Source organism: Cervus canadensis, chromosome 23 (genome assembly GCF_019320065.1).
Source record: "Cervus canadensis isolate Bull #8, Minnesota chromosome 23, ASM1932006v1, whole genome shotgun sequence".
NCBI classification, from domain to species: domain Eukaryota; kingdom Metazoa; phylum Chordata; class Mammalia; order Artiodactyla; family Cervidae; genus Cervus; species Cervus canadensis.
Genome location: NC_057408.1, coordinates 40,883,377 through 40,896,794, shown reverse-complemented (window position 1 = coordinate 40,896,794; position 13,418 = coordinate 40,883,377). Strand labels below are relative to the sequence as shown.

General features: G+C 40.3%; 1 protein-coding gene and 1 long non-coding RNA gene across 2 annotated transcripts in view; one reads left to right on the top strand and one right to left on the bottom strand.

Moving 5' to 3' along the window:
• Positions 1–13,418, bottom strand: part of LOC122425447 — a 71,949-nt gene that overhangs the window by 21,503 nt on the left and 37,028 nt on the right. The window lies entirely within an intron of this gene.
• Positions 202–13,418, top strand: part of DSG4 (desmoglein 4) — a 39,720-nt gene continuing 26,503 nt past the window's right edge. The window contains exons 1-2 of the mRNA XM_043443822.1: positions 202–353; positions 13,110–13,145. Coding sequence (XP_043299757.1) covers positions 306–353; positions 13,110–13,145 — 84 coding nt within the window. The 5' untranslated portion in view covers positions 202–305. The remainder of the gene's footprint in view (positions 354–13,109; positions 13,146–13,418) is intronic.

Genomic DNA, 13,418 nt, shown 5'->3' with positions numbered 1-13,418 from the left:
TGTCCGCACTCTGTAGGATTTTTCTTTGGTGTCCAACAAAGGGTTTCATTGCAATAAGAATCAAGGTGTGTCTATGCTGTTACCCAGAACCCAGGCAATGCCAGTCCTTCGGGCCAGCCCAGAAGTTCGGGGTGGGGAAACAGAGTCATTATAGAACATCTTCATCCCTTGGCTCAGACAGCAGCAGAGTCATCACCCAGGCCCTCCTCGAAGGACATTTCAAAGCACATTTTCCAGAGCCGAATTCAGGACAAGGACCAGACTCAAATCAGATCTCACTGCCCGTGCAAGAAAGACCCGGAGGAATGGACTGGCTCCTTTTCAGGAACATTTGCCTTTTGATCATTTTAATGGTAAGTAGAATCTAAAGGCCTGGGAAAGAAGTGCAGACCCGAGGCCTTGCCTCCTGTGTCAGCTGTTGGACTTTCTACCTGGGATTTGCTCCATTTTTAAACCTCTTCCTGCCAAGGGAGTTCTGTGCATCCAGCCTCTGGGACTTCAAAGGACTCTCCATGGTAGACAAATGCAATAGAGAAGCAGGGTGAGAATCTGGTTGAATTAGACCTAAATGACATCAGAGACAGACTCTAATTCAGATAGATTACTGGAATATTTATATAATTTATAATCAGAAATGAAATTATTTTTCTATTTTCTTTTACTTAGACTTAAATCAGACCGATTGCTGTCAAAATTCTCAATGCAAATGGGCTCTAGGGAAGTAAAGTCGATCAACCCCATTTCTTTTAAACAGTTATTTCCCTGCGAGTTTGTTTCAATGTGGAGGAATGTTAACTATGTCAGGATTGCCCTGCAATTACTTATAAAATATTTAAGTCATAGGAATTTTTTCCTCAGAAATGACTAAAGAAAAATGAATGCCATGAAGAGAAACCCTTTCTGGAATTATTAAGGCATTCCTACAGTCCAGGAAGGGAACAATTACATGATCTATGTCTTCAATGTAAATACGGCATTTTGGATATTATACTACTTTCCTCCAATCCTCATAACACATAGTGAGTATTCTAGCCTTCAGAGAGGTTGTTGCTGTTGTTTTCTAGTCGCTAAGTCGTGTCTGACTCATCTGCAACCCTATGGATTGTAGCCCACCAGGCTCCTCTGTCCATGGGATTGCCCAGACAAGCATACTGGAGTGTGTTGCCATTTCCTTCTGCAGGGGATCTTCCCAACCCAGGGATCAAACCCGCATCTCCCTCATTGGCAGGTGTATTTTTTATCACTGAACCACTAGGGAGGCCCATTTGAAAGAGATTAGGCAGCTCCTAACGCCAGATCCTTAGAGAAACAAAGATCAGGTTAGTTAATTCACCAAACAATTGTTAATTCAACTAGAAAAGTCTATTTGAGAATAAAATAAGATAAGTTAAATTAGACTAGACTTAAATCTATTAACGGTTACGTGACAGACCAATTCGTCAAAACAGTTAAAAAATAAGTGGAAAGATAGAAGAGAATTGTTGGAAATTGTAGGGGTTTTTTTCCCAAGCAAATAAAGCCAAATACCTATAGTTGGCTGCACCTCAGTCTCCCAGGACTGTCAGCAGTGGTGCTGCAATGTAAGCTTGCTAAATGATTTCCACCCTATTTTCAGGCAGTGGTGTTACATGAGACTCATGTGAATGTCAGCTCAAAAGGGCAGAAGGCAGCCAAGCGGGGAAGATAAGGAATCGTTGTACAGTTGGTCTGGCAGGCACTGTCCTTCCGCAGTTCATGTTTCTATGAACTTCAAAAGTGGTGCAGGAGCCTGACACTGCCAAAGGGCACACAGTCCAAGCTTGGAAGGCAACAGTGGTAGGACATTCCATTCTCTGAGCTTGGAAGACAGAGTACGAAATGACAATTTTTGAAAAATATGTGTAAACTGAAAAACTCCAAATAGAATTGCAATGCCCTGCTGTAATGATCACTGTTAATTTATTCCACTAAAGGAAGAGGGAACATTCTGACTTAACCTTTAACAGAAATCAAGAATCATCAGTATGACCTCTTGTTACACTTCTGTGGGTTATCTGCATATTTTGACTCAGAAAAACTTTTTGTTTCTGTAAGAAAAACTGATTGCATGTATCAAGATTTTAAAGGTGACTTTTGAGCACTAAATTTTGCCTCCTATTCCTCTATGCACAGCATGTTTTATGACAATATTGTTAACTGAAGAGTTTGTTTTTCTTCTCTTGATCTTGAAAGAGTATTATATTCCAGATTCTCAGGATCTCTTTTTGGTAGTATTGATTTATTATTCTTAGTAATTTTGGAGTTTTTGATACTAAATTCCTCCCAGCATGCCTGTGTGCTAAGTCACTTCAGTTATGTCCGACTCTTTGTGACCCTAAGGACAGTAGCCCACCAGGCTCTTCTGTCCATGGGATTCTGCAGGCAAGAATACTGGAGTGGGTTTCCATGCCCTCCTCCAAGGGATCTTCCTGACCCAGGGATCAAATTCGCCTCTTCTGTGGCTCCTGCACTGCAGGTGAATTCCTTACTGTTGAACCACCAGGGACACCTGGATTTCTCCCTACTCCCCACTAAAGCATTTGTGTCTTACATTTCTTAATAATGGTGATAGACTTAAAGACTTGCATTTCTAATAGATCCCTTAACGTATCAATTAATAACTTCTAGAATTGGGAAATAGAAACTTCTAGCATGTTTCAACATTGGAATAAATGCAAGAAATGTTTAAGGACAATCAGTACAATATTATAGATGCTGTGGAAAAAAGGCATGCCTACTTGTCTTTCGGGCTTCCCAGTGGCTCAGTGGTAAGCAAAATGAAAGTGTTAGTCGCTCATTCATTTCCGACTCTTTGCAACCCAATGAATTGTATTCAGATTCTTTACCATCTGAACCACTAGGGAAGCCCCAATGGTAAAGCATACACTTGCAGTGCAAGAGACTTGGGTTTGATCCCTGGGCCAGGAAGATTCCTTGGAGGAAGAAATGGTACCCCATTCCAGTATTCTTGCCTGGGAAATCCCATGGACAGAGGAGCCTGGTGGGTTACAGTCCATGGGGTCACAAAGAGCTGGACACGACTTAGTGACTAAACAACAACAAATTATCTTTCATTTCCTGAACCTGAACTCTGACCTTTTTTCACGAACGAAATCAAAGGCTTTCTGGAGCATCACTGCAGCTTACCCTAACGAGGGTGTGGCAGCCTCTCAGTTGTCTCAGTGACAACTATCCCTCAACCACAAAAAGTACTTTAAGCAAGATTTTGACTGACAACCTATAAAAGGTACCCCCAAACTCAACGCTACAAGAGGGTGTTTCATTATACCACAGGAGTCCTTTGGCATCTTCTTTCTAAGGATGCTGCTCATCATGTACTTCTACTATAAAACAAATCAGAGTGGTAAGGTGCAATCAACACTGAACTGAGACTCAGAAGCCCCAGGGCTGAGTCACAGCTTCCCCTCAAAGGGGCTGCGTACCTTTGGCCAAGGCACCCAACCTCACAAGGCCTCACTGTGCCCCACATCTGGACACACAGTTCTTCCAGTGCAGAAACTCTGCAAATCGTAACTGGCTCCTGAATATTATTTTCATAACTTTGGTTGTAGAATCTAAAGCTGGAAGTCATGCTATGAATTACATAAGTTTTTTTTTTTATTCTGAATTATATGTTTTATTGGACTTCTCTGTAGCTCAGATGGTAAAGAATCTGCCTGCATTGCAGGAGGCCCGGGTTCAATCCCTGGGTCAGGAAGATCCTCTGGAGAAGGGAATGGCAACCCACTCCAGTATTCTTGCCTGGAGAATCCCATGGACAGAGAAGCCTGGTGGTTACAGTCCCTGGGGTCACAAAGAGTCAGACACGACTGAGCTAATAACACTACTACTACTGCTATAGGTTTTATTAGGAAGGAATCACCTTAAGGCAGGGCAGTTATTAGCTGTGAGAGGATATATTTTATCAAGTTGATAAAATCATTAAAAACAGCTACATAGCTTTTATCAGATAAGAATTTCCATACACCTATGGTGATCTTTTGTGCTATATATAAGATGTAAACATTACAATCAAACATTCTGGTTCTTGGAAAGCAAATAAGATTGGTGGCAAAGCATATAGATACTACCTCACTGTAAGCTGAAAACAAGCATCAAGATTTTAAAATATATTTAGAACTAACTTGTCAAAACTCTCACTTAAAACAATGCTATTCTGATATGTGGAACAGAATTTTGTTTTTATTTATATAATTGACAGGAAAATTTCTAGAAGTATAGGCTAGAAGGGAAAAAAAATACCCTTATCTGATTTGGTTTTTTACTTGTATTAAACAGAATACCCTAGACAGCCTTAAATGACTGGTATTAGTACTGCTTGTTGTAGAGCATTAAAAAATGTCTTCATCACACCAAAGCTTACATAGAAGCAAACCTCATCTTTATTATTTTTTGTTAATATAAATGGCTAAGAAATTATAAATTTTAACCCCCCCAGTGGGAAAAAATGTATTTTTGCCTTCATATACCTACAGACTTCATGATGAACTAAAAAAATAAATGTTCCATTCTAAGATACATCAGGGCTTCCCTGGTGGTTCAGTGGTAAAGAGTCTGCCTGCAATGCAGGAGATGCAGGTTCTATGTTGGGAAGATTCTGTAGAAGGGAATGGTAACCCGCTCCAGCATTCTGCCTGGGAAACCCCATGAACAGAGGAGCCTAGCAGACTACAGTCCACAGGGTCGCAAAGAGTGGGTGGGACATGACTGAGTGACTAAACAACAACAGGATATATCTCTATTACCCTAGCATAACCTACAATTTTAATAGCCTTCTAAATAATATCTCCCTGTAGAGTGTAGCATAAAAGTCCTACTCTCAAAATATTTCATAGCTCTTGAGACTCTATGATGCTCTCCCTCTTTCAAAGATATTTCTCTTTTTTAGAGAACTTCTGGATCCTGAGTATACAGTTCTTATGACTCTTGTTATACTTAAGCATTCAGGGAAGAATCCTTGTAAAGCAATGAACCTGTTGTTTGAGCTGCAGTGATATTTCCTTTTCTTTCCCACTTGGGATTGAGGTTGGGATTCTTCACTCACAGAGAGTAGCTCTGATGACAGGGTTGTCAGAGAAAGACTGGAGTGAAACCTTCAGATATTACCTGCCTGAGAAATGTTTGTCCTGCCTTTCTACAGAGAAAATTATATGGCTTCCAAACGAAAATGCCACTACTTAATATACCTTCAATTACAAACAAAAGTGGTATAATTAGGCTTGAACTTGGCATCTCCCTCTGAGAACAGCAATTGCTTTCCTCAATTATTTTTACAAGTGTTATTGAGGGGAGAACTGCTTATTAATAAATTGGTCCTGGGTGTGCAAATGACTTCGAAAACTGACTTCAAAAAGATACGTTATGCAGGTGAAAAATAGCCTTGTTCTGTGGCTACGACTTGAAATACACTCAGTATGAAAGAGAGTAATATGTATTTCAACACTGCAATCCACACATGTAATGACTTAGATTCTCCATATCATATATAAAATCATCATATTCCCTCTAGTAGAAAGTATTTTAAAAGAAAACTAGACCCAGAAAAAACTTCAACAACTTGCCAAAAATTAGATGGCTAGAGAATATTATATATCCTATTATTCTTCCTAGAATATACACATCATAAAAGGTTGGAACTTGTACACAAAAGATAGTGCCTGTCATATAATATTTTGTCGATAAAAATTTGTGAATGAATGCATGGGTTTAATTTCTAATTTATCTTTCTTACCAAGTCACTTTACCATATTTCCTACCTATACACAACAGGCAACTTCAATGGGGCGGTGAGTTTCAAACTGAGTTTGAGGGTTAAAAATTGAGACAACCAAGGGGTTGGTCTCTGGTATCAGCTCTGTCACTGCCATCCCATTTCACCACCTTCCACTAGCAAAACATCTTACAGGTAACAAAGTTATTTCACACACATAACAAAAACCCTGAAAGATAAATAGAGATATCCTCATTTTATAAATAAAATTGGGGGGCATAAATGACTCATAAATGTACCATAAGGGGTACAGTGGAATTTGAACCCAATATCACATGTCCCAAACTCAACCTACAGTTCCAAAATGGACTCCTTTCCCGAAATGAGCCGACGCTGTATCCTGCACATGCTTCTTTTACAATGTGTATGATATTCCAGTATCTTTTATCATCTGTTTTCCTCCCTCTTTTTTTTTTAATTTATATATTTTATTTTATTTTATTTTATTTTATTAGTTGGAGGCTAATTACTTCACAACATTTCAGTGGGTTCTGTCATACATTGATATGAATCAGCCATAGATTTACATGTATTCCCCATCCCGATCCCCCCTCCCACCTCCCTCTCCACCCGATTCCTCTGGGTCTTCCCAGTGCACCAGGCCCGAGCACTTGTCTCATGCATCCCACCTGGGCTGGTGATCTGTTTCACCATAGATAGTATACATGCTGCTCTTTTGAAACATCCCACCCTCACCTTCTCCCACAGAGTTCAAAAGTCTGTTCTGTATTTCTGTGTCTCTTTTTCTGTTTTGCATATAGGGTTATCATTACCATCTTTCTAAATTCCATATATATGTGTTAGTATGCTGTAATGTTCTTTATCTTTCTGGCTTACTTCACTCTGTATAATGGGCTCCAGTTTCATCCATCTCATTAGGACTGATTCAAATGAATTCTTTTTAACGGCTGATTAATATTCCATGGTGTATATGTACCACAGCTTCCTTATCCATTCATCTGCTGATGGGCATCTAGGTTGCTTCCATGTCCTGGCTATTATAAACAGTGCTGCGATGAACATTGGGGTGCACGTGTCTCTTTCAGATCTGGTTTCTTCAGTGTGTATGCCCAGAAGTGGGATTGCTGGGTCATATGGCAGTTCTATTTCCAGTTTTTTAAGAAATCTCCACACTGTTTTCCATAGCGGCTGTTTTCCTCCCTCTTCTAACCTGTGAGCTCTTTACCCCATCTGAGTCTTCATCATATTCTTGGAGATTAGCATAGGCACATACATTTTAGTTTCCTTGGCATTTTTACATTGCTAGAAAAGGTCCTATTCAGGTTACTAAAGTTAATACCATTTATTGTAAGGACCTCCAGAGAAAAAAAGGAAGACAGGAAACTCATCAACTGGGGCACAGAGACTGGGAGTGGCATTTCTGGGTCATATGATAGTTCTAGTTTTGGTTTTCTGAGAAACTTCCACATTATGCTCCACTGTGGCTGAACCAGTGTACACTTCTATTAACAGTATACTAAGGTCCCCTTTCCTCCATATCCTCACCAACATTTGTTATTTGTGGTCTTTTTAATGATAGTCATTCTGACAGGTGTTACTTGATATCTCATTATGGTTTTAATTTGCATTTCTCATTTCATCATGATTAATGATACTGCACATTTTTTCAAGTACCTGTTGGCCACATGAATGTCCTTTGGATAAGTGTCTATTCAGGTCTTCTGCCATTTTTCAATTGGGTTTTGGTTTTTTTGTTTGTTGATGTTGCCTTGAGTGAGCTATTTACATATTTTGGATCTTGACTCATAGGTCATATCATTTACAAATGTTTTCTCCCATTTTAGTACTTGTCTTTTCATTTTGCTGATGGGTTCTTTGGCATCAAATGACTGCAACTTTTGGATTCTACTGGCTACATTTAAAAAGTAGTGTAACAGTTTTATTTCAAAATATCAACATTTACAATATTCTTAAATTCCATCCTTTACAGCTATCTAAACTCATGATGAAATTTTTCAGATGTCTTAGGTTGTTTTCCACTGTATCCACCCTAGTTTCTGCCTACTTAAAAGTCTGCAAGGTTAATGCTGGATGTGTGTGGTATGAAAACACCCACTGGAGGATGGACCCAAAGCACTGATTTTTTTGTTTAATTAATTGCCTAATTAATTAATTTAATTATTTATTTAATAAATTAAAAGATTAGGTTAAATTTTTTAGAAAATTTTGAAGAAGTACATCATTTTTCAAAAAACATTAAGGCCACATAAGCAAAAATTTCTGAAGATTTCTGTACGACAGTATTAGGAGTAGTTCAACATAAACATCAATATTCTCCCAGTCAGAAGAATAATTATGTGACAGCAAGGTTTAAGCAAAACCAGGGCAATTTGGCAAAATAATATCAGGTGATTCAAGAGACGCTTTAGGCATTGAGTAAATGAGTTGTTAAAAGATAAACTAAAATATATTAAAATTTTAGAATTTATTTGAACAAAAACTGATTCAAATCAGGCATAACCAAACTGTAAGCAGTTAGCAACACTCTGCCCACAGAGGCTGGGGGAAAGCTTTTATAGAGAAAAAGCAAAGTAAGGAAATTACTGATGCTGCAGTCGAAAGCCTGGGATTTCCCAGGTGGCTCAGTGAATGAAGACCTGCAATGCAGGAGATGCAAGAGGCACAGGTTCGATCCCTGGGAAGATCCCCTGGTGGAGGGCATGGCAACCCACTCCAGCAGTCTTGCCTGGAGCATCCCATGGACAAAGGAGCCTGGGGGGCTACAGTCCACGGAGTTGCAAAGAGCTGGACAGGACTGAAGCAAGGGAACACACCCACAAACACAGCCTAAAACCGAGCAGGCTATTTGTGAACAGCTATCCTCGAGGCATTTACAGGCTTAGAGTTTGGTTTGCTTGCCTCAACACCAGAGCATCAGAGCCACCGCAGTTTAATAGCCTCCTGCTTAATTCATTTAACAAAAAGAGTTAGTAATTTGGATCCATCCTCCAGCAGGTGTTTTCATACCACACACATCCAATATTAACCTGGCAGACTTTTAAGTAGGCAGAAACTAGGGTGGATACAGTGGAAAATTACTGCCACATCACTCACTGAGTTATGAGCAGAACCCCGCTAGGACTCACTCTCACTACCTTCCAGTTAAAATTAGGTTACTGGGTTGATTATAACTCAGACAGGAAGCAGCATACTGAGGCTAGCATGATTCTCAATCAAACCTAAGACAACATTAGGTAGGACGAGAGGAATAGGTGGAAGAGAATATCAAAGGAGAGAGAAAGAAGGAGGAGAAGCAGAGGAGAGAGAGAAGAGAGACAAGGGGGAAGTGAAGATGAGGACAGAGAGCTTCTTAGTAACTGTGGGCTTACATGCTGAGCTCACCGAGCATCTGACATCCACCAAGACCACCCTTAACCTCTCACTAGAGGACAGCACTTGAGAATCGCATGTCAGTTTCATCTCCAGCTCTAAATCACAGAATCTGTCAGTTCTCTGTTATCCTAATATCCTGATACCCTGAATGGAAGACATCTATTAAAGTGGTACATAAGGCAACCTTCAAAATATACAATGTCTCTATGTATTCACTGACATGGAACTTTACCCCAATAATCAGTGCAAAAACCAAATTATCAAATGGCATGTTATAATATGATTTCTTTTTGGTTAAAAAAAATTACAACTTGTATATGTGTTAAAAAAAAAATATCCTGGAAGAATTTCTCCAAATATTAACCATGGTGATTTCCAAGTAGTGGGATACTGTGTGATTTTTTTACTTTCTTAGACCTTCCAGAATCATCTATTTTTCTAACAAAAAGAATACCTAACTCCCAAAAAGCAATATTCAAAAAAAAAAAAAAAACCTACTTATTTATTTATTTGGCTATGTTGGGTCTGAGTTGCAATACTTTGGATCTTCGTTGTGTCCAGGGGCTTAGTTGCCCTGCAGCATGAGATCTTAGTTCCCTGACCAGGGATCGAACCTGCATCCTTTGCATTGGAAGGTGGATTCTTAACCACTGGACCACCAGGGAAGTCCCCAAAAGGCAATATTAATTACAAAATAAGACATCTTATGCAACCAATTAAAACCATCTTCTGTTCAATAATAAACTTTCTTCCCAGGTCTAGATAGTTTACTATGTCTAATAAAAGTATCATGAGTGAGAAAGTAAGTTAAAAGGAAATACTGGGCCCTACTGTCAAATTTCTCCTCCGTATTTTACCCTCTCTGGACTCAGCTGTCATTCCAAATCCCCACCCTACCCTCCCTCTTACCCCCCCATCTCACACCTGCAAAATCTGCTCTGCGCCCCTCCACCAGTCCCAGGCTCTCTGTCTCAGTTCACTGACTCTCTGGGGTTCACAGTCGTGTCTGATCCCCTCCCTGCATCTCTGCTATGTTCTTGACAACAAACCCCCAAACCAGAATAGCCCTCGTATTCTTTGTCCACCCACTCCCAGACTGTCAAGTACAGCTAGAAAAGACACAGAACAAATGCACAATGAGGGAATAATCATTTCAAGAATGCTAGGTGGGCCGGCGGCTCCTCTCTGACTTGGGCTTGTTGGACTGGCTTCCTGTTACCTCCCCTCTGGCAGCTTCCAGAGGTCTTTGACAGTCTCTTCTAGCCCTCCCCACACCTGCTCACTCCAACTGTTCAGAACTATGAAGTAGGTATGTGTGTAATTTTCCTCCAATTACACCTCCAAATGATTTTCTCTCTTCATTGTATTCTTTTGACCCTCTGTTTCAGAAGAAGAAACAGTCTTCCTCCTATCTGGTCTCTTTCACCCACAGCTCTGATTCAGCCATTCCTATTCTCTCAATCAGGGCTTCCCTGGTGGCTCAGTGGTAAACAGTCCAACTGCCAAAGCAGGAGACATGAGTTCTATCCCTGGGTTGGAAAGATCCCACGGAGAAGGGAATGGCAACTCACTCCAGTATTCTTGCCTCGGAAATCCCGTGAACAGGGGAGCCTGGAGGGCTCCAGTCCATGGTGTCTCAAACAGTTGGACACAACTGAGTGACTAAAGAACAACAGAATTTTCTCAGTCACAGTCGTAACCACCTTTGATTTCTTCCCCCTCCATTTCCTTTCTCTTCCTATCACTCTTTCTCCACAATCCCATTTCCTCTCCCTGTAGACTATATATTTGATCATGGTGTCCCAAAACATGACTTGATCTAGTTAAATCCTCACGGCATCTCACACTTTTAAAATATCTGAACTTGAAAATGTAATCTATAATTGCTATTTCCATTTTTCTCAATAACTTATTTCTTGAATCCTATAATTTGATTTATGCCCCTGGGAAAAGTTAGCAAAGACTGACTACTTTAGATCCCATGATGTCCTCATTCCCATTCTCCTTGTCCTTGCTATGGCACGTAAACCACTAAATATTCCCTCTTTGTCTAACTTATCACCCCAGTCCACTCACTCTGCCCGCTCTTTGGCTACTTCTCCTTCACCTACTTATTCAACTTCTTTTACTTTCTGAACTACACATCCTCTCCAGCCCTCCACTGCAAGGACCATAACCCCTACCCCTTCTTAGCATTCTCACACTAACAGAATCTGCTGTACACACAGTCCTGATCCCTTGACCTCTCTTTTCTGTTAGTCTCTGGGTGCCCTCTGTTTTCAGACTTCTTCCTTCTGACCTCTGCACAAATACAAGCGGTTCCCATTAGATTCCGATCCCTGCCTACTTCCTTTATATTAAACTGTTTCAAGACATAGCTTCAATTCCTTCAACTTTAAACAGCACTCCTGTTTGGGTAAATTCTACTTCTATAGGTGGCATACTTGGTAAAGAATCTGCCTGCCAATTCAGGAGATTCAAGAGATATGGGTTCAATCCCTGGGTTGGGGAGATTCCCTGGAGAAGGCAACCGCTACCCACTCCAGTACTCTTGCCTTGGAGTATCCCACGGACAGAGGAGTTTGGTGGGCTACAGTCCATGGGGTTGCAAAGAGTCGGATGCAACTGAGCACACGCACACATATAGCTTTTATATCTATTCCAAATTTCAGAAACCCATTGAAAACAAATAAAACAAACTTAGGTCACCATCTCCCTGCAGTGATAATCTCCTGCTGATTTTCTGTTTCTATTAATAGTACCTCAATTCTCCAAGAAAGCCTCGCTCACCTTCCTCTCTTCTTCCTCACATGATTCCTCACAGAATCATGTGACTCTTCCTCTCTCCTGCCCCGCAGCCCACAAGCTTCCATCCTCTCCCCTTCCCAGTGCCACCTCAGCACCGATGTTCATGTTCTATGCCTTACCTAAGCAACTGCTATCTAAGGCTGTCAACTTCAAGTGCTTTCTCCTTGTAATCTCCTCTTTGTATCAATGACGTGTTTTAAAAATCATGTTCTCATCACTCCCAGTCTCTTACCCAATAAAGTCTAGACTCTTGAGTCTGGCATATAAAACTTCATGATCTAGCTCCAAGCTCACATCTAAGCCTTGTCACCCAACAGTCCTCATGATTTCCTCTAATTCCTCAAGTCCCTTGGACTGCAAGGAGATCCAACCAGGCCATCCTAAAGGAGATCAGTCTTGGGTGTTCATTGGAAGGACTGATGTTGAAGCTGAAACTCCAATACTTTGGCCACCTGATCCAAAGAGCTGACTTATTTGAAAAGACCCTGATGCTTGCAAAGATTGAGGGCAGGAGGAGAAGGGGACAACAGAGATGGTTGGATGGTGTCACCGACTCAATGGACATGGGTTGGGGTAGACTCTGGCAGTTGGTGATGGACAGGGAGGCCTGGCATGCTGCAGTTCATGGGGTCGCAAACAGTCGGACATGACTGAGTGACTGAACTGAACTGACTGAATATTATTTACCATTTACAGAACATCCTCTAAAACTTAGTGCCTTTACAACTGTACTTGTGATTTCCTCTTGCGAAAATTTTCTTCCCCATCAATTCCTCTTATCAAAGCAGGTTCATCCTGAAGACCCTTTCAATGGCCTCCTCTCCTATGAGTCTTTCCCAGGATTCACCTTGATAACTTGAGTGGTCCACTCTGTCCTTTCACTGAGCCCATCAGTATCTTTGTTGAAGTATGTATCCTAACCTGCCTTGCTTTAAGTTAAAAGTTTGTCTTCCCTGAAAGTTAAGCCTTTAGAGGGCCAAAAGCCTGTATTATTCATTTTGCATTACCCATGTTTATTCCATATTATTAACAAAATAGTATTTAACAAATGAATTAATGAAAACTCTGTCAATGCTTTTCTGGTATGGCTTCCTTTAAATTATGAAAATTTATGCTTATATTTTACCTTCCGTAACAGGTGGTGCTGGAAGTAAACAGTGAATTTGTTGTTGAGGTAATGTATAATAAAACTATTTTTCAATTTAAAATCAAAAGAAAAACTGAATTTTGTAATGCATCATATATCAAAAATCAGAAACCATAACAGTTGAGATAAAAGATGAGAAAGAACTTCTTCCAAGTTGAAATAGCAATGGTAAAACCTATATTCCCCAATAGCCATGCATTTAGCCATGGTTTGTGACAGCTCAGAGTAGTAACTCCTACTTATCAAACGATGCCGTCAGCTTATCTATACATTTTCCAACCTAAATCAAAGAAAAAGAAG